Below are 27,547 nucleotides of genomic sequence, written 5' to 3'. Positions count from 1 at the left end.
GTCAGAAGTGTATTCAACTCGATCTAGGCCTTAATCCAAGGCTATTGATACATTATCGAAAAATAAATCACAGGCCACCATCATACACTTACTAACATTTCAACAAACATTCAGATTTACTTTGATCCAAACATCACGTCCTTGTTGAGAATAGGCCTAAGCTTGTTACAACTTCCTAGCCATATTTGTCAAAACAACCAATACCTTTTGCTGAGCAAACAGATAACAATCAAATGCTAATCATACTCTATTTTCACGTATTGTTTGGAGATTGGCGAAGTATAAAAATGTGATTTGAGCCGAGATTGCAATTTGATTCGCAATCAAACAATCATCACGTATTTGCTGATTTCAAGGTCGACACAAGAATTGAAATCCAGTAATTCAATTTTTGTCCGAGAGCTACAAAACTTGATCAATTCATTACAAAATAATCCTTCTGGACGAATAATGATTAGAATATTCTTTCTCTTCAAGATTCTTTCTTAAGATAGTTTCTTTCATTTACTATTCTTCCCAGAATATACTACTTCTGTCCTACTGTATACTCCATTTACCATATCTATTTCCCAGAAACCTAAATTAGCAAATTTCTCAGTATTCAAATCTCAAAATTTCAAATCAAAAATCTCAAACTACGTTAACATAGATCAATAATTTAAATTACACAGATCAATATTATATTGTAAAAAATGAATAGATTATGCTTCAGCAATATTATGTCCTGGTTAATTGAATCAATTAGTTTACTTTTGAATTAACAAGTTTCTATATAAGCTAATATAAAAATTAACTGATTGATATCAAGTACCTAAATATCCAAAACCGTATTGCCTTAATGTTCATCAAATTCAACTAATTAGGAGTAAGTTATTGAAATCTTTTGCCTTGTATACAAATTTTCAATATTTATTAACAAACCAAAACCTTTCTTCAAAACTATAAAAATAAAAACAGCGTTAACATAATGCTGAATGCTGCTACTGATAAATATAAAATTATAATGTTAATTTCTAAATTTAATTTGTCGATTGACAAATTTTTCATTGCCAAAAAACAGTTATAGGCAACCATATTCTTCCCGCTTTTCTCTTGAATACAAATAAAAAAAACAACCATTGAAGATTTCCAAGTTTGAAAATGAGATATGAAGCAATATATAGTAAACATAATAAATTAAACCTACCATAAACTCTCCTCCAATAATATGTCACTTCAACTTTTTACTATCACTTCAATTTTTCACAAACTAGGCCTACAATATTCAAAATTTTAGATTTAAATCTACCAAATATCACACTATTTTGAATCTACATCAACTTTAAACCTAATTCACAATAGTCTACTATCAAAAATGATATTCACTTTATACTCCCTCCAACTTCAAACAGTGGAAAAAATTTCAAAGAAGACGACCAAATTGATAAAACAAAACTCTATCAAAACCACCTGACTAATTTGCTATGTGAACAGCTGTTAATTGATGTTTACAACTACAAAAAATACTACTAATTACTAACAAATTAAACTGTAATCACATAACATACTGGCAAATCTGCACTAAACTATGAATAACACGCGGTTCAGTTACAACTGGTCACAAACCAATTTGTCACTTCACAGGTAAACCCAATCGGTTCTCCCCCACCACTTCCCAAATTAGCTCCTATTATCTTGTCAACCTGTCAGCATTGATGGTATATCTATTTAGGAATGCTAACCGTTCAAAGTGAGTCTGTATATAATATTGGCCCCTCCCCTTTTCGAGCTTTCTCCTCAGGCACTATCCACAAGTTCATCTACCTTTTGGTGAATCACCCGCCCCCCGCTTCACAATCTAGACAATAGAAACCCTTATGTTACCGTTACTGGAAATATCGTTATCTGACCAAGTATAATAGCTTAGCTATTTATAGTATTATAATAGTTTTCGACTCATGGGTTAATGGGCGAATATTAGTAGTTTAGTATAAAGCTGGGTTTACACCAAAGTTATTAACAAAATGTTAATAACTTAATCCTTATAAATACTGTTAGATTGAATGGAACTTGACAAACACATATTTTCATCATGTGTATGATAAGTTATATTCAATATAATGGAATCTATACGGTAGGGATTAAGTTACTAGTAGTTCTGTTAACAGTAGACCTCACGCAGTATTCTCATCTACAAGTACCTGATTGAAACTATAGACCTTATAGAAATACAGCATTAGACTGACTTCTCCACACATCTGTGTAATCACTTGTCAGCTGATTTATGATGAATAATTGTATAGTCTGATTTTTACTCCAATATTGGCGTATGAAGGAGGCTCCTTTTTCCTTTTATATTAACCTTGAAATGCAAAATTTCCAAAAACCTTGTATATACGTCGACGCGCAATTAAAAAAGGAACATACCTGTCAAATTTCAAGAAAATCTATTGGCGCGTTTCGCCGTAAATGCGCAACATATAAACATTCAAACATTAAGAGAAATGCCAAGCCGTAGACTTGAATCTTAGACCTCACTTTGCACGGTCAACTACTATTTAAATAATAACTTTGGTGTAAACGCAGCTCAACTATCACTATAATTCTACAGTAACTATAGATAATAATACTTCATTGAAATAGTAAAAAGATTTACTAACTCAGTCAATCCAGATACCTGGTCAAGCTTAAGAAGAGAAGTATGAAGTGAATGATTTAAAATTTAAACGCTATGTGCCGATTGCACAAAAGCTTGATAAATTTTAACCGTGATTAATTAGAAGAGAACCAATCAGAGAAGCCTTCTATTAAAAATAGCCTTTTCTGGTTGGTTCTTGTGGATTTATTAAAGATTAATAAAATTATATTTGATATCCTTTAATAAGTTTAATTTTTAACAATTTAAATGGTGTGTTATATAGCGTGATATTTTTGACAAATTGTTAAAAATAGGCTAGTATTATTATAAAAAGATGATCATAGAATAAAAAGTCACATGACATGGGTCGCTAATGCTTTAAATTTGAGTATTAGGTCTACGACAAGCCAATTAGCGTCATGGCCAGCAGAAGTGTATAACAGAAACAGAATGGTCTAAAATCTAGCTAGCATAAGTAGGCTACTGAACGAAATAGGCCTAGGCCTACTTCTAACTTTAGTCTTGATGAAGGTTGTACTTTATTTCTTAAAAAATAAAGTTTTAAATTATTTTAGTACCTAACCTATTTAATAGAGAAGGGAGCCAAAAACAATGGATACCTAATTATAGGCTAGCCACGTTCACATTGATTTTAACTGATATGAATAAAACAAGCTTGAATATAATTATGCTGATAATTTATTTACAGTCAAACAGAACAATTAATGTAGATTAGAAAATGAGGTTGAGTTTGATCCTTAAGGTTTCAATATTTTAATTTGCAAGATAAAGTGGGAAACAATTTACCTAGTTAATTTATAAATTGAAAAGAAGATGCTTGCATCCAAAGTAACTTGCTTTAATATTGTAATGTTCAGATAATATAAATAATAATAACTTATTTTATATTGCAAGTTATTGCAGGAACAATTAGCTAGCCAACGAGGAAGAATAGCTGTGTGTTCAATATTGCGTAAATCATCTCAAACACGAGACAAGAAATGACAAAAATTCCAAGAAATTATTCAGTTTACTTACCAAAGTTGATGCATGATGAAACTAGATGTAGAATTTCAACAGTTTTAACTGATAATACCCTCAATACACTTGATTATTCACTAAAAATTAACAATAAATGCTAATTATCTTCATTCTCAAAATGGAGTCAGGAACGTTCTTTCTTCTTAGCTTTCCTTGATCGTTGACGAAATTGATGCAATGGCGGCTCAATAATCGTCGCCGCTCGGAAGTACCAACTAGGGATCGATGAAAAATGCGACAACGATTATGAATGCATTGATCTATATAAAATTCATATATATGAATTTTATATTTCATTTTATTTGGGCAGTCACAAAAATTTATTCAAAGTTGATATTTTTCTATAAATTATTGGAAATATGTAATACAGAATCATGTTTGATAGCGAACTCGATTATTAGAGCTTGAGTGAATGAGGTTAGTTTTCAGAAAATAAAATTTCAATATTTTTTCTGAATGCAAAAAATTAATTCTTCAGGTTTTTGATTGAATATTGAAAATAAAACTAATTTTTCAATCGACCCATTGTACCCAAATTACCCTTGAAGTTGTTCTTGTTTTTGTTATTTTTTCAGTTGTTCAATACAATATTATAGGTTAGCTGTATGCAATGTATAGGTATATCAACAGAATTTTACCTACATAATTTCTATAGGAACGCCGTGAATGAGTGAATACGTTTATTTTAAAAGACCGATTATGTTGTTACATCATCAGTTAAATACATTATTTACCTTTAATGATCTAGCATAAAATTTACTGCGTGAACTGTGGTATTTTAAGATGCAGCTACAGAAACAACAGTGGATTGTGTTGATATCAGTGCTATTCAAGTTGGGATGACAGTTTGCAATATTTTGAATCAATAATCAACTTTTGTTCATCAGAAATATCTTGAAAAATAGATGAAGCTCGTTTTAATGCCTCAAACTTTGATAATTGCGTGCATGTTGTGCGATGAATGTGGTTAACAATGATAACGACAATCCATTTGTTTATTTAGATATTGAAATTGATGAAGAAAAAGGTGAGTTGCATTTTTACCGTTTCATATTTAATTTTAAAATCTTATTGGGCACATCTACAAATCACAAAGAAGCCTATGTACAATCCTAGACATTCATTAAAGAAGTAACTACTAACATCATTTCTATAAGCTTTTATTGTGATGAAGTTGATAAGCCAACAACTGTGATGACAACACCTGATTACATCTGGTTCCTGTTAAACTTGCCAAGTTTCAATGACAATGCTGTCCAATTTAATTGTTTTTCTTTCTAGCTTTTTACTTGATAACAGACAAGAATGTGCTAATAAAACATCAAACAAAAGCCTATTCTTAGATGCTCAAAAACTGTTTAGGAATATTCAACAAAGTAATCATGTTTTTGGCAACTAGAGTACATTTCATTACCTAATGAAAAGAGGCCTAAGAAATGTTATTGTCTATCATCAATCTAAACATATGTCTTGACTTTCTATCTGATAGCTCTAAAATAAGCTATTATTATCAAGTCTTGGAACAAAAGTTTTGAAATTCATGCAATAAAATATGTTGAAACACCTGTTTTCAAGAGCGTTGAGTGTAAGGGAGGACCATGTCTTTGCCCTTCTAAAAATCGAAAATTCGTTCTAAAATTTGACTCCAATCTGGAATTTTAGCATAATTTTTAGTTTGAAATTTTATTTCTCAGTGGGACGAGTGGTAATTGAACTATTCAAAGACAAAGTACCAAGGACTGCAGAAAACTTCAGAGCTCTATGTACTGGCGAAAAGGGGAGAGCACTGTCTGGAACTCTCCTGCACTACAAAGGATCACTCTTCCATAGAGGTAAATTGAATTCAACAAACAGAAAACTAAATATTGTTTTAAGAATTTGACTATCTAAAATTCGATAAAATGTTTTAAAAACACAAATGTGAATTATCAAATTAGGTGCTCTGTAAGGGTATGATGTCATTGGATGCGCATATGTGCAAGTGTACGCTTGAACATGCTAGACCATAGAGGAAAGATAGCATATTAAGTAGATATCCCATGGTATAGGGCGTTTATGTTCCAAATTTTACTGCTAACTCAAGCCGGTAGCCCACGTTTTTTATGTTACCGTATGAGTGTTATAACTTCCGACAATTCCTATACTTTGATAAGAGTCTCTAGGAAAACAAACAAACGTAGTTATGTGACGCTGGTAGTTTCTCATACTGTGCGTTCTTACACTCTCACCCACCCAAAACAGACAGTAGTCGACAGAAATCGGCTTGAAATTTGGAACATAAACGACCTATATCATGGTAATCTTCCTATGCTATCTTTTCTCTACCTAGAACACGTGCGCAGATGAGAAACAAAATCTAGAAAGAGCAATAGGAACTCTCACTGAACGAGTGCACTTGCTGGTTGCGTTCAGTGTGAGCAGCTACATGCAAGTCACAACGTGTTTCAATGGCTCTTTCCAGATTTTGATTCTCGGCTCATGTATGATCTGACATGCACTTGCTCATACATGCATACAATGTGAACATACCCTAAGAATAGTGTGAAATGTCCAATAATTGTTTTGATAGAATTTCAATTTATTTCGAGTTATTGTAATATAATTTAATTTTTTCAGTTATTCCTCAGCTCATGATCCAAGGAGGCGACATTACAAACTCAGATGGCAGCGGAGGAGAGAGTATCTATGGCAGAAGCTTGGAAAGTGAAAATTTTGATCTCAATGTGAGTATGATAGATAGATAGATAATTGCCTTTATTCATCACACATTAAATAATACAAGTGATGTGGGCGAAGTTGGGGCAATAAGAGCCCCCTCTTACACTCAACTTATGATGTAGAATTAATAATCAGTTGTTTTTCAGCAAAACTTAATTGGATAGATTGGTCGATCTTAACTTGATCTCACTGTAATGGGCGTTGAATATATTAGACTGTTATTAGAATTGGATCCGTTTTGGGCTTTAATTCTGTATGATTGAATAAATAAATAAAATATTATAATTAGGTAGTTGAGTATAATCATAGATGAACATAGCATGAGTAGATATGCCATGGTATAGGGCGTTTATGTCGCAACTTTTACTGTTATCTCAAGCCGATAGTCCACGTAGTTCTTTCCCGTGGAGCTGTGTGACGCTGGTAGTCTCTCATACTGTGCCCTTCTTACACTCTCACCCCAACAAAACAGTAATCGATAATATCGGCTTGAGATAACAGTAAAAGTTGCGACATAAACGCCCTATATCATGAGATATCTACTTACGCTATTGTTTATCTATGGTATAATGCACTTTGAGATGGTGTAACCCGAAACGCCGACCCCATCTGAGGGGGAAGGCTGAGGAGGAGAAGAAGAAGGAGAAAAAGAGGAGGAGGTGTAATCTAAGCTATAGATATATAGTGAGGTCCACGTTATGATGGAAGTGGAGAAAGATGGAAAACAACGTTGTTGAACCTCTGTCATTCTCGTTTGAAATAATCAATTATATTTTTCAATAAATTCATAATGAATTTTCATAATTAAGATGAAATATTTTGTTCATTATTAATTCTACATTGTTAAAAGACGATCTGGCTACAGAGCAAAGTGAGAAAGAGATAGTGCCAACCACTTTGTTGAATGATAGACAAGGATAGCAATACCACTGCTAATCAAACCCTGCCTAGACCTCACTATAGGATCGTAAAGGATCAAAAGATAAATCTCTCTATGTAACCGCGCCCTAAATAACCCAAATGAGAGATTGATACAATTATAATTTTTGATATTATTTTGTGATGGTGTGAGAATCGACGAGCTGAACGGCTCAATTTTCTACTTGTTTCTGTTTCAGGCACTGGTTGTTTCAAAATAGGCACTTGAAACAGCTACCCTTTACTGTAGAGGCATGAGCTTTCAAGTTTGATAAGGCCGAACATAATTTTTAGATATTTGTTAAATTTATTAAAACTTTATCGATCATATAGTGAGGTCCACGTTATAAAATACTAAATTTTGTATGTACGCTGATGACATTAGTTTAAGCATATTCGACAAAGATTTGGATATAATCGAAGAAAAATGTAATGACACAATATTGCTTTTAAAAAACGTTTTAAGTAAAATGAACCTTTTACTAAATAATGATAAAACGAAATTTGTACATTTCACCTGTAGAAATCCCAAAAGAAAAAGTACAGTGAAGCTAAATAACATAAAATTTTTGGTCTAGATCTAGATAACAAACTCAATTGGGAAGAACATGTAGACTATCAAGAGTATGTAAAAAAGCAAGTACAGGAATATTTGCACTAAGAAGGCTGGCACCCATTTGTAATTTATCAACTTTGAGATCCGTGTATTATGCCACTGTCCACTCTCATATTTCATACGGCATTGCGATTTATGGTGGGACTAGTGCATTTAACTTGAATAGGATATTAAAACTCCAAAAAGAAGCAGTAAGAATAATATTTAATTTAAATAGACAAGAGTCGTGCAGGACATTTTTTAAAAAGTTAGAATTAATGACGGTGTATGGGCTTTATATTTATAAAACAATATTACACATAAAAAATAATGAAGACAAATTCCCCAGGCAATCCAGTGTGCATCTATATAATAAGAGAGAGTAGGGTTGTGTTTGTTCGTGTGTTCGTTTGTTCGCATCAAAACATGTCAACTTGTGGATTGCATACCGGAAAAACGGGAATGATTAGATCTCCAAATTTTGCACATAGATTCTAAAAATATCAATCTCGTGCACCTGGAAGCCCAAATTTTAATTTTCCTTCTAGATTTTTCAGAATTAATGTTTAAAATTCATTAATGGTACATTCGATTTCATTAAAAAATCACCAAATCATATGGTCGGAATTAAAAAAGGAACATCTGTTTCTATATTGCTTTCTACCTGAAAAACATAGTTTTGAAACTTCGTTTTCCTGATTCAATGTTTAGGCCTACACGTGACATGGATCATTAATTTCTCAGCTAGAACAATTTTTGAGACAAAGTGCTAAATAAAGTATAGGGAAATTATTTTTGACGCATTATAACGTCAGAACTACTGTACTGATTAACTTGAAATTTTGCATATAGATTCTTGCTTAACCGAGGGTGGTTATAGACCAATTTTATATTCTTCAAGATTTGATTACATCAAGTTTTCAGTTTGTCAAGTTTTCAATTATTTGTCATGCTTCCAGTTTGTATGGAAGCAACAGAAGATTTCTCTTTAAAGGGAAATTAGAAGATATGAATGATTGGGGATCCTTTTCGAATGATAAAAACAGGTTTTCCGTCACACCCAAATTTTTTCCGCCATTTTGAATCAACTTTTAATTGAAAGGTGGTCATACTGATATCTTTGAAATGCAGCATATAAATTCTTAATCAACCGAGGATTCTTATAGGCCTACTTTGAATTCTTCTAGATTTAATTACGTCGTTTTAAGAAAGACTCTTGCGAAGCACGGGTTACCTGCTAGTAACTATAATACAAGAAATAGGAACAACTTTATTATCAAAGAACATAGTAAAGAGAAGTACAAACAAAGCCCAACCTACATGGGCATCAAATTCATTACTTACCTTCCTACTAGTACTAGCCATCAGGCTCGCTTCGCTTGCCATATCCGTCTAGCCAGGGGGCTCCGCCCCCTGGACCCCCGACTGGATCGTCCAAGAATGAGATCAGCAGGCTCGCTTCGCTCGCCTGCATTTTTCATTTGAGCATTTTTATCATATGTTAGGACAATTCAGTCGGGGGTCCAGACTAAACGTCTGGCCAAACGGATATGGCGAGCGAAGCGAGCCTAACGGCTAGTAATATTATATTCCCAGGATTGAAGTAGCAGTGCCCAATCAATTTTTCCGCAATAAATGCATTTAAATCTTCAACTTGGTGCCAACCTAACAAAGTCTACTCAACTTAATGCCAACCTGACAAAATTATTAATTTAGTTGCCAGTTAACAACTGTTTCGAAGAGGTACTCTATCTAGATTATAGTTCTATAGTAACATATGATATGGAAATTTCAATTATAATTAAGAGATTGGGAGAAGAAGAATATACATGCTAAAAGACGAACTTTAAACCCTTAAAAACCACCCTTAGAGTTAAAATATCGCCAAAAGATTTCTTAGTGCGCCTCTAAAGGGCCAACTGAACATACCTACCAAATTTGAACGTTTTTGGTCCGGTAGATTTTTAGTTATGCGAGTGAGTGAGTCAGTCAGTCAGTGAGTGAGTGAGTGCCATTTCGCTTTTATATATATAGATAATATAATCATGAAAAAGATATTACAAGGTTAGAAAACAAACTGAAAAAGTATATCGTGGAATTAGAATTGTACAGTTATGAGGAATTTTATAGTGCCAACTCATTATGTATTTAGACTACCTATTGTTGATGTATTTTGTTTTTTACTTTTATTTATTTTATTATTTAGTTGAAAATAATAAAGAAAGACGCATTCATGTACATTTTGATGTATGTTTTGAATAAAGAGATTGATTGATTGATAATGGTAGTGTTTGATTAGCAATGGTATTGCTATCCTTGTCTATCATTCAACAAAGCGGATAGCGCTATCTCTTTCTCGCTTTGCTCTGTTGCCAGATCGTCTTTAAAAAATGTAAAATTAATAAATAATCAACGAAATATTCCATCTTAATTATGATAATTCATTATGAAAGTATTCAAGAATATAATTTCTTGTTTGATAAAATATAATTTATCATTTTGAACTAGAATGAACAGTTAATATTACATCAATAAATCTGTATCAACTACCGTCTACAGAAGACAGAGGATCGGCAACGTTGTTCTCCTATCTTTCTTCACTACCATTATAACTTGGACCTCACTATACAAGACTTAACCTATGTCGGACTAGTAACCTTATGTAACTTTGGGAGAGGAATATCACAAGGTTACCTTATTTTTTTCTTTCCCTATCATTTTTATGATGTAACTTACTTATTGTATGAATCAATGAGTTTCAGGTGAAAATAGGCAGTTGATAAACTGAGATCGTGAGGAACTGAGAACCTCCCTTTATTGATTGATTGATTGATTGAGTACTTTATTTATGTAGATTACAATATATACTGTCTTATACACTTATATACAATAGCTTACAATACAGCAAAATTATAGATGAATTTACATGATATAGACTAAGAAAATTATTATTGAACTGTATATGATATGAAAAAGCAATTTGTAATATAATAACTATAGATAATAATTATATTGTTATGCATCTACATAAATTGGCGGAGCTTTGGACATATCAATGTCCATTCTTCGGAAAGAATATTAAAAATATCCTCCCCACTAACTTTATTGTAGAGGCATTAGCTTTCAAGTTTGATAAGTTCAAAGATTATTTTTAGATACTTGTTAAAACTTCATCGATCATGTTATTTCAACTTTTTTCAAATGTGTTCAACCTTATTTTCTCTCTCTCTTTCAGTTTGACGAAGGAGGCGTAGTTAGTATGGTGAGTGGTGGCGGTGAGGAGGGAGAAAAAGATGAAGAGAAGGAGAAAGCTGGAGGAAACAATGAAGAGGAAGGAGAGAAGAGAAGAGAGAGTAGAGTGAACGGTTCGCAGTTCTTTATCACAGTGGTGCCTTGCGCCCACCTTAACGGCCATCAGATGGTGATAGGGCGGGTGAGGAGTGGATTAGGGGTGGTCAGAACTGTCAGCCAGGTTCCAGTGGTCAGCGAAAAGACCAAGATGCCGTTGAAGGTGAGTTGTTCATCAAATTCATCATATCAATCATCAGATTTTATGAAAACATTGGGATGTTGTCAGAAACATCACTCATTTATTTAAAAAAATCTGGTGTGGCACACTCACACAACTTTCCTTGCCGTTATGAAAATTGATCACCTGACGCTAGTGTTCCCGCGCATCTCAAGTCTACTATTCAAAGATTTGAGCCAGCTGGTGACAGGGCAATAACGCTGGAGACACACATGAGGTCTGCTATCTCTTCATAGTGAATGATTTAATAGAATCAACAATAATTTGCAATTGAATAATCACATTTTCTCGAATTTGAAGCTTATTTTCAATTTTAGGTGAAATGTTACTGAACATTAATTGTAGAGATTTTCATGCTCAATCTACTCCACTTGATTTTTTTTGTTTCAATTGTATCTGAAGCCTGATAATTGGGAATGTATCTGCATTGATGGGGCGAACCTCCTGAAATTTTTACAGATATGGGGCTTGTGGCAGTTGATAGAGCTTATCGATGACTATTTTAGGTATGAATTTGATCAAAATCGTTGGAGCCGTTTCCGAGAAAATCACGAAAAACCCTGTTTTTGACAACATTTTTGCAATTTTAGCCGCCATCTTGAATTGCATTTGATCGAAATAGTTCGTGTCGGATCCTTATAGTGAAAGGACCTTAAGTTCCAAATTTCAAGTCATTCCGTTAATTGGAAGATGAGATATCGTGTACACAGACGCACATACACTCATACACACACACACACACACACACACACACACACACACACACACACACACACACAACACACACACACACACACACACACACACACACACACACACACACACACACACACACACACACACACACACACACACACATACAGACCAATACCCAAAAACCAGTTTTTTGGACTCAGGGGACCTTGAAACGTATAGAAATTTACAAATTGGGGTACCTTAAATTTTTTCGGAAAGCAATACTTTCCTTACCTATGGTAATAGGGCAAGGAAAGTAAAAAATAAAGTTTTCTATTTCACAAATTGAATATGACACCAAAATTACATAAACGTTCCAACACCAATGTTGTCATCTTCAGTGTGGAATTTCACAATAAATTTGTGATATTTCTGACATCATCCCAGTGTTTTCATAAAGCCTGGTTTTCACTAGTGGAGTTAGTGGTCGAACAACTGGCATACTAACTCTACCGAGCTGACTCTACTCTACCTACTTGGTCGAGTAACTGGTTTCACTACAATTGAGAATAGTAGGTGAAGAGTGTTATCTAGTGAACAGAACTAACCTTAAATGTCAATAGGTAACATTCATTATCGCCGTTCAGCTACAAAAGTTTTACAAAAAACATTGATATATGCTGCTGATATTTTGCTTGCAGAGATAACTACGGCTATTGAAGGAGAAGAAAATGTATTTAAACTAGATACCTTAAGGCACGACTCTACTCTACTAGCTCGAGACTGTTTTCATCAGTATAGTAGTGGTAGAGTAGAGTGAGAAGCGGTAGTGGGGGAAGGCAAGTTGTAGAGTACTATCTCACAGTGCTACCTACTAAAAAATAGTACTCTACCATGAACGTTTTAATTGGGAGAGTTTACAAGATAGTTAGTATTTGCCCAGGGAACTTTACCACTAACTCTACTAATGAAAACTAGGCTTTATGGATATTTAAAGAAGCGGTAGTGTTGGAAGGAAAGTGGTAGAGTACTATCCTACGGTGTTATCCCACTCTACTAAAAAAAATCTGGTGTGGTACACTCACACAACTTTCCTTGCTCATTGAACTGGGAGCCTCATTCTTAAACGACAATAATTTAGAGAAATAATATAATGACGATTGGCGGCAACATAATTATTTGAAACTACGATCAGACTACTGTATATGTGTGTATATAATTGTTTTCAGAGTACTTTTTCCTTTGTGTAAATTGTGAAATCCGATGATTTTTTAAACGTCGTCAAAACAGCTGTTCTACAGATGAAATATCTCGACTATGTGTTATTTTTATAGACTGCTCTACCTACCTACCTCATGCACGAGAAGGAGGTTACAAAGTCCATTTCTCAAGGATGGGGTGAACCCCCCATTAGTTTCCCAGAAAGGAGACTCATGCCAGTTGATGGAGCTGATAAATAACTATACAGAATATGAATTTGAAATAAATCAGTCGAGTAATTTTTGAGAAAATCGTGAAAAACATGGTTTTTCAGTAATTATCAGCCATTTTTCTCAAGCATATTATGCAGCTCCTGCAATTTTCCTAGAAATGAGACTCATGTCAGTTGATAGGGCTTATAAATAGCTATCCATGGTATAAATTTGAAGAAAATCGTTAGAGCCGTTTTCGAGAAAACCGTGAAAAACATGGTTTTTTAGTAATTATCCGCCATTTTTCTCGAGAATATTACGCAGCTCCTGCAATTTTTCCAGAAATGAGACTCATGTCAGTTGATAGGGCTTATAAATAGCTATCCATGGTATAAATTTAAAGAAAATCGTTAGAGCCGTTTTTGAGAAAATAGTGAAAAACATGGTTTTTTAGTAATTATCCGCCATTTTTTCCGCCATCTTGAATTGAATTTCTTATTGTCGGGTCCTCATGGTATAAGGACCTTAAGTTTAAAATTTCAAGTCAATCGGTTAATTAGGAATGGAGTTATCGTGTTCACAGACATATATACACACACACACACAACACACACACACACACACACACACACACACACACACACACACACACACACACACACACACAGACCAACACCCAAAAATCATGTTTTTGGACTCAGGGGACCTTGAAACGTATAGAAAACTTGAAATTGGGGTACCTTAATTTTTTTTGGAAAGCAATACTTTCCTTACCTATGGTAGTAGGGCAAGGAAAGTAACTAGTACTCCACCATAGACGTTTTCATTGGGAGAGTTTACAAGATAGTTAGTACTTGCCCAGGGTATTCTACCACTAACTCTACTAATGAAAACTAGGCTGTATGGATATATATCTCAACATCTCACCAACAACAGTATCTGAAGCTAATCACATTTATTGAAGGTGAGTTTTCGATTAAGGCTGGCCACTAATGGTAGGATATCCTATACTATTGAACGAGCAACTTCTGTTTATATGTTAAGATGTTTCGATGTTTACATGTTTGTATTTCACCGGATCTCGAAAACGGCCCTAACGATTCTCACGAAATTCAGAACATAGTAGGTTTATAATGTAATAGATTCGATTGCACTAGGTCTCATCCCTGGAAAAACTCGCTGAAAGATATTGAAAGGATAATTATTATTCATCCTTGGAAAAACAGCTGATAATTATTATTTCGTCGTCTGTTGGTGATGGAAGTGAGTGAGCGAGTTCATGTGTGTGGGACTGTGTCAAAATTATGACTCGGCTGTTGAACTTTTGTAATCATTCAATCAGGTACTTAGTGCCGGTTGCAAAAAAGCCGGGTTATTTTCAATCCTGATTAATTCCAGTAGATCCATCTTTTTGAAATGGTCTTCTCTGTTTTGGTTCACGTGAAGATAATCAGGATTAAAATTTAACTGGCTTTTGTGCAACTGGGCCTTTGTGAGGGAAATTTTTGCATTCCTCTGGGAATTAATCTCAATTTACTGTGATTAGATAGAACATTTCTGTATGAATGTTATTATAATTTCTTCTTTCGTAATAATTTTTTTATGCTTTTGTACTCCAGAGCGAAGCTGGGTGCCCGATATTGCATGATAAACTTGCATGTACATGCATATACACACACACACACACATGTTCATCATGCATGCCCTGTCGTTAGTGGCCAGCCCAAGAAGTCATTGGAAGTGTTACTTCTTGATGAAAAAATCTTTGTCAGAGACTAGAATTTATTTCAATCCATCAAAAAAAAACTGATTAACGTTTGTAAAGTTACTTGGCAGATGTGTAATGATTTGTTTTTGTTTTTCAGAGTTGTACGATTAGAGACTGTGGTGAGCTGAGGGGAAATGAGGAGGAGGAGTGGGGGGTGGAGGACAATGATGGATATCCCCCCTTTCCAGAGGACTGGACCACTCAGCCTGAACATCTAAAGGTGAATGCGTAATAAGTATTTAATAAGAATTATATAGAATAAGTATATTCCTTCGAGAATTTCTGGGGCTTTTAAGCTTTTATTGATCAATTGGGGCCAGTTTCATGTGAATGAATTGATCTTGTATAGTGAGGTCCACGTTATAATGGCAGTGTTTGATTAGCAATTGTATTGCTATCCTTGTCTACCATTCAAAAAAGCGGATAGCGATATTTCTTTCTCGCTTTGCTCTGTTGTCAGACCGTCTTTTAACTATGTAGAATTAATAAGTCACTTCATGAAAATTTTTTTCTTATTTGGCTCCAAAGTTCTACAACCTGCTGCCCTTGGAGATAAGGCAGTGCAAGATACGATCAAGGTTTTTGAGAGATGTCAAGAGATTTGTAATGGAATGTGAGAATATAGATACTTTTTTTAGAATTCTCATGTAGACTTGTATATAATAATATTGTACAATATACTTCGAAGCTAAAATTGATAAATCATCGATCCTGTTATGTAATATGTGTCACTTCATATGCGACTGTCGGCCTCAGTAACTACATTTTAGCGCTATAATTTTGTAATCAATTTTATATCACCATCTCAAACAGGTTTAGTACCTCGAGATGCAAATACTCAATTGGCATTGCATTTTATTTTATAATAGTATTTACTCATGTTGTAAAATTTGTATTACTTTTATTATGTATTTTCTAAGATGTTGTAATTTTATATTTCTGCCAATTAATAATATATAATTTATTATTTTAAACGGGGATTGAAAATTAATATTACATCAATAAACCTGTATTAGCTACCGTCTATAGAAGGCATCGACAAGACAGAGGATCGGCAACGTTGTTCTAACTTTCTCCACTGCCATTATAATAACGTGGACCTCACTACAGATCCGAAACGATGCCACATGATTTAGTCTCAGATAGGAAAATTTATGATTTAATCATTGAAAAATATTTTTTCTTGGCAAATAGAATATAATTAATTATGTACTACCAATGTGGTATAAAATCTGAATAATTTATTATATTTTTCAGTTGGAAGAGATCAAAGTAATGGCTTTGAAAATGAAGGAGATTGGAAATTCTCTATACAAGAATAATGATATCAATAACGCAAGCAGTCGATACAAAAAGGTGCTACGATACATAACATGGTCAGTGAATTGTCATCATTTATTAATTCCTCTATTCATTTATTTATCGATTCAGTTACATATCAATGTAGCTTATGACTGGAAGAGAGCAACAGGTTTAGTCCAAAACCGTTATTTTCCAAATTTTATAAACAGTAAGGCTCAACTCACACTTGCGCGACTCAAGTGAAGAAGACTCTGGTCGAGAGCATGTGTTTCCAATTGATGACTCTCAGACCAGTCGATTCTATTCTCCGCGACGTCACCATTTGAAAACACATGCTCTCGATTAGAGTCGAGTCTCTTCTTCACTTGAGTCGCGTAAGTGCGAGTTGATGAGTTGGGCCTAACATTTCTAAATGATAGGCTACAGTTTTTACTCTCCTTGCCCTATTACCATAGGTAAGGAAAGTATTGCTTTCCGAAAAAAATTAAGGTACCCCAATTTCTAAATTTCTATACGTTTCAAGGTCCCCTGAGTCCAAAAAAGTGGTTTTTGGGTATTGATCGGTATTGGTGTGTGTGTGTGTGTGTGTGTGTGTGTGTGTGTGTGTGTGTGTATATGAGTGTATCATGTGCGTCTGTGTACACGATATCTCATCTCCCAATCAACGGAATGACTTGAAATTTGGAACTTAAGGTCCTTTCACTATGAGGATCCGACACGAACAATTGAATTTCGATCAAATGCAATTCAAGATGGCGGCTAAAATGGCGAAAATGTTGTCAAAAACAGGGTTTTTCGCGATTTTCTCGAAAACGGCTCCAACGATTTTGATTAAAGTTATACCTGAAATAGTCATCGATAAGCTCTATCAACTGCCACAAGTCCCATATCTGTAAAAATGTCAGGAGCAACGCCTCATCTATGCGAAGTTTGATTTTAGATTCCCAATTATCAGTCTTCAGATACAATTTAAACTAGAAAATTTAAGTGAAAAAGATTCAGCATGAAAATCTCTACAATTTATGTTCAGTAACATTTTCACCTAAAATTGAAAATAAGCTCGAAATGCGAGAAAATAAGATTATTCAATTGCAAACTGTTGGCAACTGTTGATTCTATTAAATCATTCACCATGAAGAGATAGCAGACTTCGTGTGTCTGCAGCGCTATTGTCCTGTCACCAGCTGTCTCAGATCTTAGAATAGTAGATTTGATATGCGCGGGAACACTAGCGTCAGTTGATCAATTTTCATAACGGCAAGGAAAGTTGAGTGAGTGCGCCACACCAGATTTTTACATTCAAGTATTCCAGTCCAATTTTAATTCGTCAACTACTCAATAATTCTTTATTTATTTTCTACAATAATTGTTTGTGTAATAACTGTTTCTGTATTTGTAATGAGCAAATGTGTTTGAAAATTGTTCAATCTCATTTTTAATAGTAATTCCATTTGCTTTACAATTCTCTCTTATTTTGTAGGAATTGTTGACTGAATTTGAGTTTGTTTTCGAGATGTAGGCCAATTGTTCAATACAATTTTAGATTAGTAATTCTATTTGCTCTCAAATTATTTCTTAATTTGTGGAGTTTATAGGAATTCTGACTCAATCTGAATGTGTTTCAAGTAGTAGGCCTATCTGGGATATTCTTCTTTAATTTGATTAGAGTAGGCTATCTCTTTTATCTTACTAAATCACTGTTTATTTTACTCCATTCTATTTTGTCGACAGAATTCTCTGTTTATTCAAATTCTTTAATAGTTATTTCATATTCTTACATAACATTTTACAGTATGTAGAGAATTTCTGCTTTGTCAATATACAGATTAGAATCAACATAATCAATTACAGTCAATAAATGAATTAATCATAAATAAAATTCAAAGCTCTAGAACTAAAACTAGAACACATATTGGAGGCCTTGAATAAGTTAATTAACAATTTAGGTATGGCTACTTGTTGGATCCAACTAACATTGAATTAAGTACCTTTTATTAATGGGTTGGTTTATAAGTGGTGGAGTGGACATTAATGTCCAAACTTCGACACAATGTTAAATAAAAAATCATTTTATTCATTTTGTGAACTCTGACTGTGTTTACCGTAGAGAAAAGATAGCATAAGAAGATTTTCCATGGTAAAATAGGCGTTTATGTTCAAATTTTACTGTTAACACAAGCCGATAGACATGGTAGTTATTTTTAGTGAGGCTATGTGACGCTGGTAGTCTCTCATACTGTGCCGTTCTTACACTCTCAACCCAACAAAACAGTAATAATAGAGAGTAGTCGACAGTAATCGGTTTGAGTTAACAAAAAAGAGCTTGAATTTTGGAAAATACACGACCTATACCATGGGATATCTTCTAATGCTATCTTTACTCTATGGTTTTACTCAAGTTTGTATCAGGAATCTTTTTCATATTATTGTAGTATGATAATTATTATTTTTCCTACAGTTACGTTGGAAAGTGGCCATTGCTGCACTGATTACAGAACGCAAAGAATCACTTTTCCGCTCTAGTGCGGGAAAAATTTTTCTGCACTCCAGATTTGCAACATGGCAACGCAAAATACTTAGTAGGTTATATGGAGCAACAGTGCAGCAAAATGAAAATGAAGTTGGTAACAGTGACTGCTGTGGCTGCTATAGTGAGCAGAGGTGCAACGAAGCACAACGCGCTAATTATTATTCATTATATATTATAACCAAGGACAACGAGGACTTTAGGATTTTAGGATTAAGGTTTTTATCAATAATAAAATTACACAGAAAAACATTTGATGGATTTCAGGCAATTTTACCCATAATTACCCACTTTTCATATTCAATGGTAACTGTAGGAAAAACTTAATATGAAATACGTGCGCAAAGTTCCTCTGCTGCACTCAAGAAACCATTCCGCCCTCGCCTACGGCTCGGGCGTAAACGTTTCTTTCGGTGCAGCAAACTGACACTTTGCGCACTAGTTGCACAAATAACTATTTTCTCTGTATTTATTGCTGGGTTTTGTAGAAAAATTTGAGATGAATTTACATTTGTTTGTTGTCTATTTTAGGTACAAAAAGAAGTACAATTCACACGATAAGTCGTTGTCAGACATCCACTATGCTTGCAAGCTGAATTTGGCGGCTATCACTTTGAAAAGGAAGCTGTATGAAGAAACAGTTGATCTCTGTACAGAAGTAAGTCAACTATTTTTTTGTGTAGTTGAGAAGTTGATATTGTGGTAATTATTCATATTGAATGAAAAAGACTAAGAAATTATCAAAAACCACAGATTTATTGATACTTAGAAATACTTTTCTAAGTATCAATAAATCTGTGGTTACAGATTTCAGAAAATGTGGTTACAGATCTAAGTCTGTGCTTACAGACTTCAATAAAGACTATGGTTACTGTGGTTACAGACTATCAATAAATCTGTGGTTTTTGATAATTTCTTAGTCTTTTTCATTCAATAAGTCAACTATGTTTCATTTAGTCTTTATTATTGTAGTCTATAAGGAGTGAACCTTGGTCAAGTGGATAGAGTTCTTTCGTAGCATCCTAGAGATCCCGCGTTCAAACCCGCTCATCACCAAACAATTTTAACCATGTCACTACGGTGTTATCGGATGGGTACGTTAAACTGTCGGTCGCGGGTGACGTATGACTGTCGCAAGACTCCTGTTTAAAGATATATTCGAGTGGGACCTTCCCGTAAGGGACTCGCCACCAACAAAAGTCATACGAATTTACTTTTTTATAATCTATTCTCATCTAGGCTACATTATGTTTTCTATTGTCTGTAGAGAGGCTGTTGGGGAAACCAGAGAAGGATTAGATTTTTTAAAACTATATTACAGTTTACAATAGATTGATAATCTACAAGATAGTTGCAGTGATAGTAGTTTTAATTTTTCTGCTCCAAATTTTCAAGTTTATTTCAATATTATTGAAACTTTCGGATTGTTTAGTGTTATTTCCGGCTCTTATCAACCCTTCAAAATTCAAAATTCATCAGTCATATCTCGAATACGTATTCTCTGAGTGTTAATCTTTGGTGAAAACAGAAATTTTAAACTTAACCTCACTTTGGACTATTTATGTGCCAAAATCAAGGAATTGAAGAAGTTTTGGGCAATTGCCTGTTTCTCTTTCCAAATATCGTGTTTGTGACTGTTTTAATAAATAAATAAACTATAGTGAGATTCGAATCAACAACTGATTAACATTGGTTTTCTATCCTAGTCTGTCTTAGACAAAGCAGATAGATCTATCCTTTTCTAGCTCCGCACCGTTACCAAATCGTTTCTTGGTTATAAAGAAATATAATGAACTACCAGAATGTTCTATCTCAATTATTAAAACTTAGTACTACATATTGAGAAAATATATTGTTGAAATAAAAACACATAGATGTTGTCAGTTTTCTACACTTTAGAAAAGTGTAGAAAACTGACAACATCTATGTGTTTTTATTTCATCATGGAACGTTTCTACAACATCGACCACAACTCAGTTGAAGTTTTAAAATATATTGTCTTATGAAAGAAAGAAAGAAATATTTATTGCCAAAATCATTAAACAAACTTTACAAATGTGAAAAATATAAAAATTTTCATATACAATACATTACAAAAACTTAAAATTAAAATATTTTCCATTTAAAAATCGATTATAATATTATCATTGGCGTTACCAGCAAAACTAAGTAGTTTGAGCGATGGCAACGAGTAATCAGTCGGCTATAATTAGTGGCTTGAGATTCAGTCGAAAATAGAAAAAAAATATATTTTTAAAAATATAAAAATGAAATATATTTGAGATTGAGATGATCATGATGTAATTGTAATTTATCTAATATTGTGTGTAATTGATGTTGTAGTTTTAGTTTTTTGGGGAAATAAACATTTATTTATTTTATTTATTTATTATTAACAACTAGCAAGTACCCCATGCTCCGCAAGGGTCTAATTAGAAACTTGACAAACTGAAAACTTGATCTACTGAAATCTTGAAGGATTTAAAATCCGCCTTTTAACCATCTTCATTAAATAAAAAATCTATATATGCAAATTTTCAAGTTAATCAGTTGTGTAGTTGAGACGTGATGATGCGTCCGTCATTCGTGAATTTCCTATCCCGTACGTTTATAAGCCAACCTTTCCTTAATTATATTATAGACTAGCCGTCAGGCTCGCTTCGCTCGCCATATCCGTCTAGCCAGGGGGCTCCGCCCCCTGGCTAGACGGATATGCAGCATATAAATTCTTAATCAACCGAGGATTCTTATAGGCCTACTTTGAATTCTTCTAGATTTAATTACGTCGTTTTAAGAAAGACCCTTGCGAAGCACGGGTTACCTGCTAGTAACTATAATACAAGAAATGAATCGCTTCATGCAAAAAGGGCTTCAGTCAAGTGATCATGGTTTTGAGAAAAACAAGAAAAACTGTCTCACTCAAAAACACAGAGAAATTGAAAACACATATTTATTTTATTTGAAGGGAGATATTTTCAATATTGAATTTTTATAAAGAAATTCAATAATTTTTTTATAATTATTGAGTAAAAAATTTTTTTTTTTGGTTGACTGAAGCCCTTTTTGCACATAACCCTATGCAAAGCTCTTGTTGCATGTAAATTCACCTTTATAACACTTTTTTTCACACTCAAGTGACTATATATTGCAAAATTCAACATATTTTGCCACTGGAAAGCAGTATATTATGAACAAAAAAGGATTTTTGACTAAAAACAATACAGTTGAGAATTTTTTAACAGTAAGTTTTAATGATCAGCTCATGTGGAAAAAAGTAAATAAAAAACTTTAAAGTTTTTAATTTTTTCAAATTAAATTTCAATCATCTTGTATTTCTGGATCGATTCCTTCTACTGTAGGCCAGTCCATGATGCTTTTGTAGAACTCAAGATGTTCTTGGGGAATATATGGTAGGAGATGCCTGACGTCGTTCAGCTTTGCTGTTTTGATTGGAATATTACTTTGATAAGCTGCAGCTGGTGGCAAAGTTGGCTTCGCATTCGCATCCTTACACATCTTAAACGAGTGACTCACAATACTATCAATCATTTTCGAGGCATATATTATACCTTGCTTATTTTTGTTGAAAGTCATTTGTCTGTAGCTGCTTATCTCAAAATGAATTTTATTTGCTTTTGGAACGCTTTTTTTGTTTGTTTCTTGTGAGATGCAACTTTTTTTATAATAGGTAGGCCACAAGGCTTTGAAGTTCAGAATATCACTACTTTCAACTTCCTTTACTACAAATTTTGGATTGTTACCAAGCTTAGTGCTGCTACTTTCAATAAGATTTCGAATTTCACCAACAGTGTAAATTCTGTCATACTTTTTAACATGCCGTTTAATTGTGGCAAAATCCCTATCACAGGGCAAAAACGAGTGGCCCCTTACTGGAAAGAACATGGTGACTTTTTCAAAACGACCTGTATCTGTGAGCATCAACAAAAATCTGGTCAATGTGTGATTTTTATTTTGACCCCCACAGTTGTCTGCAAAAAGTCTTAACTCTGTTACTTCTGATGGTACCTCTTTCAGATATTCATAGAGAACGAGCAAACCTCATTAGGGGTCTTATTGGCCTCACCCTCATGATAAACATAAACTTTTGCTGTCCTTTGTTTTATGTTGTGGATTGAAAAAACATTTACTGTAATCTGTCGCAGGTAAAAAGTTTGCTGGACAGGAATTTGAGGAATGCTGAGATTTTGCATGAAATCCATGCATATGGAAAGTACATGTGATTCATTTTTAGGGTTCATGGCTTCTTCTTGGATTTTGTTGTAAAACTTCTTTGCTCGTCTTTTATGTACCATTAATTCTGCAGTTGCAACTCTCTTAGCTGCATCATTCAAGTGTGGGTTCTTAAGCTTAATGCTAAGCTCTTCACATGTGGAACAGGTGTCAATCTGGGGTCTTCCAAACCTAAGGTTAAAGTTTTCGTGAAAAAACTCATAAAAATATGCTGGACTACAAATTCCTGGGTGTTTGGCAACCAATAGATCGTACATAGTTTTAATACTGAGTCTTGCATCCAAATACTCTGTGGCCCTACCAGCATAATGACTAAGCTTAGTTGGAAAACTCTGAATATGGCTTCTAATTTTTTCTTGGTTTTCAATACTCATTCTGTTAACACTAGGTGCCTTTCCCCTTTTGTCTAATGGATTTTTTCCTTCTTTGGCCAGTGATCTCAGTCTTTTCACTCGCTTATCACTAATTGATAGTAATGATAAAAAAGCTTTGTAACATACCGGAGTCCTTTGGTTACCAACCATAACAAAGTAGGTATACATCTTATCAACAGTACGTGCACTATCATCCTTCCGTGGACGTCGTTGCTTCACATCATGAATTTCAATCAAGCTTTGAATGAATAAATCTTGCTCATTTTTAGAAGGTAGGTTCAAAATACGTTGTAGTATGTCGATTCTGTCCAACTCCTGTATTCCATCAAAGCACTTGTGTCTCTTGCAACTGAAACAAAAATAAAATGTTTCAAATTAGATAAGGTAGGTAGGCTAGGTAGGTAAAGCTGGATTTATACAATACTAAAATTTAGTAAATTTTAAATACTGATAATCATGTACATTAGGCTAGAAAGAATAGTAATGGTAGAGTACCAGTAAGTACAAGGTATGGGTAGACCAGGTAGAATGGTGATATTAAGCTCAGGAACAAGTTTAACAAAGGATGTACCTTTTAATAATAAATTATTTAACAAAGCAGAAATTCACTACCGGTAAGATAAACTTCTATTGAACACACCATTGAATGAGAAAATTATTATTCAATGTCTGCATGACATATTTCATCACAGACAGTTTATTGTGTTAATATGAGTGTGAAAAGTTTTTGTTGACATTGGAGTCTTTGATGGATCAAGAAATCCAAGATTGTAAAAATGACTATATCTTATTCAATTAAGTTAATTTTAATTTTTCTTACTTGCATGGAGGTCCTGATTGTTTTGCATGTACAGTTTTTCCTTTGTAGTTCTTATACTCAGCACCGCTGTTCCTAGCCAGTTTGTTCACGTTTCTTCTATACGTTTCTTCGTGCCTTTTCCTCTTTCCAAAAACAATGTTGGATTCATTGTCATTGTCTTCGTCGCTACTACTAACCATAATGAATTAAAAATAATTTCTTCAATAATAATAATATAAATCAATAATTACTTGAACGGTACTCAAAACAACAGCTTCTAACCTCAACGCAAAAACCGCGAATGAATAAGTAATGCAGAGCAGCTGAATCACAATATACGATTCAGTCAGCTGATCGGAAAAATTTTCGTCACTCTGTGCATAAAGGGCTTCAGTCCGGGACTGAAGCCCTTTCTGCATAGAATATTATACGTAGGTAACTGATTTGACAACGTTAGAGCAGTCAGACTGAATTCCTTTTTGCATAGAACGATGAAACCACCATCTAAAGACATAATTCTGCTCTTAACTCAATTTGGCCATTTTTATGACTGAAGCCCTTTTTGCATGAAGCGATTCAAATAGGAACAACTTTATTATCAAAGAACATAGTAAAGAGAAGTACAAACAAAGCCCAACCTACATGGGCATCAAATTTATTACTTACCTTCCTACTAGTACTAGCCGTCAGGCTCGCTTCGCTTGCCATATCCGTCTAGCCAGGGGGCTCCGCCCCCTGGACCCCCGACTGGATCGTCCAAGAATGAGATCAGCAGGCTCGCTTTGCTCGCCTGCATTTTTCATTTCAGTATTTTTATCTTATGTTAGGACAATCTAGTCGGGGGTCCAGGCTAAACGGATATGGCGAGCGAAGCGAGCCTGACGGCTAGTAATATAATATTCCCAGGATTGAAGTAGCAGTGCCCAATCAATTTTTCCGCGATAAATGCATTTAAATCTTCAACTTGGTGCCAACCTAACAGTCAACTCAACTTAATGCCAACCTGACAAAATTATTAATTTAGTTGCCAGTTAACAACTGTTTCGAAGAGGTACTTTATCTAGATTATAGTTCTATAGTAACATTGATATGGAAATTTCAATTAGGCTATAATTGAGAGATTGGGAGAAGAAGAATATACATGCTAAAAGACGAACTTTAAACCCTTAAAAACAACCCTTAGAGTTAAAATATTGCCGAAAAATTTCTTAGTGCGCCTCTAAAGGGCCAACTGAACATACCTACCAAATTTGAACGTTTTTGGTCCGGTAGATTTTTAGTTCTGCGAGTGAGTGAGTGAGTCAGTCAGTCAGTGAGTGAGTGCCATTTCGCTTTTATATATATAGATGAAACAACAATATTAATATCAGATCATATATATATATATACCGGGATGACTTGAATCACAGCTAGGTACTTAATTTACAAGGCAGTGGTAACAGATATCTTTTCTCAATCAATTTATTCATTTCAACACAAAAACCGCCCAAAAGAAGTCAAAATACAAACAATGCAATTGGCATCTCTGTCGTCCCACTCACTTTATAATGCGAATTTCGCTGGAATTAGAATTTTCAATACACTGGAATTCAACTTTATTTATTCTTTTTTCATTTCTACAATAAGTACATTATCAAAATGATAGGGAGAGGAAAAATAAGGTAACCTTGTGCTATTCCTCTCCCAAATTTAGATGAGGCTACACATAGTCCGAGATAGGTTAAGTCTTGTAGTTCTTCAATTCACAAAATTTCCAGTCCTTAATTCCACAATGCAAATGACACTAATGTAATAGCATTGGCAGATAAAATGATAAGTTAGTCCTTGTGCTATTTTTCTTCCAAATTTGGAATGACAAAGTCCAAGATGAGTTTAGAATTTCACGTTTACAATTTTTATAAAATTTTAATCCAAAAAAAACCATGAAAACTATAAATTTTGAATTCAGATGTCTTGAATTAATAAATTGATTAGAAGTATTCCACTCAATCACCACTTGTAACGAATAATATTGAGTTATTTAAGAAAATTTAGAACAATTAAAGAAACAAAAACTTGTTAACACAAGTAATTATTTCCAAAAAGTAGATTTTTAAATTTAGATGCTTCAAAACCAAACATAGAAGAAATATTTCATATTATTGTCACTAAAATTGGAAATATTAACATATTAAAGAAATAATTTTTCAGTCCTCAAGTATTTTCAAGTGTGTTATTAACTGATTTTCGATTGTTTTCTTTATAGGTGCTACGAACGGACACGACAAACGTGAAGGCGTACTTTAGACGCGGCAAAGCGCAGGCGGGACTTAAGAACTTTGCAGAGGCGGTGGCGGACTTCGGCCAGGTGAAGCGATTGGACGCCAACTTCGGCGGAATCGATCGGGACTTGAGGCATGCGCAGAACATGCATCGCTCCTATCGACGTGAAGAACGCATGCGTTACATGAACATGTTTCGTCCACAGGATGGTGGTATTAGGTCGTGAAACAATGGGTGCGTTTTGGGAGAAATGATGGTTTGAAGATGTTTCGGCTGCAGGACGGCGCTATCAGATCGTGAAACAATGGGTGCGTTTTGGGAGAAATGATGGTTTGAAGATGTTTCGGCTGCAAGACGGCGCTATCAGATCGTGAAACAATGGGTGCGTTTTGGGAGAAGTGATGGTTTGAAGATGTTTCGGCTGCAGGACGGCGCTATCAGATCGTGAAACAATGGGTGCGTTTTGGGAGAAGTAGAGCAATGTGTGCGTTTTGGGAGGAGTGATGGTTTGATATCGATTCACTTGGTTTAAGTTATGGTTTAAGACTTCTCCCTTATAATTTCCTATAGTGATGTCCACGTTATAATAACAGTGGAGAAATATAGGAGAATAACGTTGCCGATCCTCTGTCTTGTCAATGCCTTCTATAGATGATAGCTGATACCGGTATAACATAATATGTAACATCAACTGTTTATTCTCGTTTAAAATAATCAATTATATTTTATTAAGCAAGAAATTATATATTTCAATAATTT

General features: G+C 34.2%; 2 protein-coding genes across 4 annotated transcripts in view; one reads left to right on the top strand and one right to left on the bottom strand.

The window, feature by feature from the left end:
- The window catches only part of LOC111048570, a 76,636-nt gene extending 72,808 nt beyond the window's left edge, over positions 1-3,828 (bottom strand). For 2 of the 3 annotated variants that reach the window (XM_039439345.1, XM_039439346.1), the window contains exon 1: positions 1,187-1,590. In XM_039439345.1, the coding sequence (XP_039295279.1) occupies positions 1,187-1,189 (3 nt within the window). In that variant the 5' untranslated portion in view covers positions 1,190-1,590. Of the gene's footprint in view, positions 1-1,186; positions 1,591-3,655 lie in introns of those variants that run through there. The other variant, XM_039439347.1, reaches the window with a different exon arrangement.
- A 388-nt stretch (positions 3,829-4,216) lies between these two features.
- LOC111048578 (peptidyl-prolyl cis-trans isomerase D) lies at positions 4,217-27,479 on the top strand. The gene is made up of 8 exons (XM_022334495.2): positions 4,217-4,685; positions 5,353-5,490; positions 6,275-6,381; positions 11,125-11,400; positions 15,371-15,493; positions 16,531-16,649; positions 19,634-19,760; positions 26,772-27,479. Exons 1-8 carry the CDS (start codon positions 4,616-4,618, stop codon positions 27,012-27,014), a joined length of 1,203 nt encoding a protein of 400 aa, XP_022190187.2. The 5' UTR covers positions 4,217-4,615; the 3' UTR covers positions 27,015-27,479.
- The last annotated feature ends 68 nt before the right edge of the window (positions 27,480-27,547 follow it).

The sequence above is a fragment of the Nilaparvata lugens genome, chromosome 12 (assembly GCF_014356525.2).
Source record: "Nilaparvata lugens isolate BPH chromosome 12, ASM1435652v1, whole genome shotgun sequence".
NCBI classification, from domain to species: Eukaryota; Metazoa; Arthropoda; class Insecta; order Hemiptera; family Delphacidae; genus Nilaparvata; species Nilaparvata lugens.
The sequence above is the reverse complement of the archived record's forward strand: the minus strand, read 5'-3'. Positions and strand labels throughout refer to the sequence as shown.

Excerpts from the sequence above, each read along its gene's own strand:
- LOC111048578 (XM_022334495.2), top strand. The coding sequence starts at position 4,616 with ATGAATGTGGTTAACAATGATAACGACAATCCATTTGTTTATTTAGAT. Across the intron at positions 5,491-6,274 it reads AGGATCACTCTTCCATAGAG|TTATTCCTCAGCTCATGATC; the intron begins GTAAATTGAATT and ends TAATTTTTTCAG. Across the intron at positions 15,494-16,530 it reads CTCAGCCTGAACATCTAAAG|TTGGAAGAGATCAAAGTAAT; the intron begins GTGAATGCGTAA and ends TATATTTTTCAG.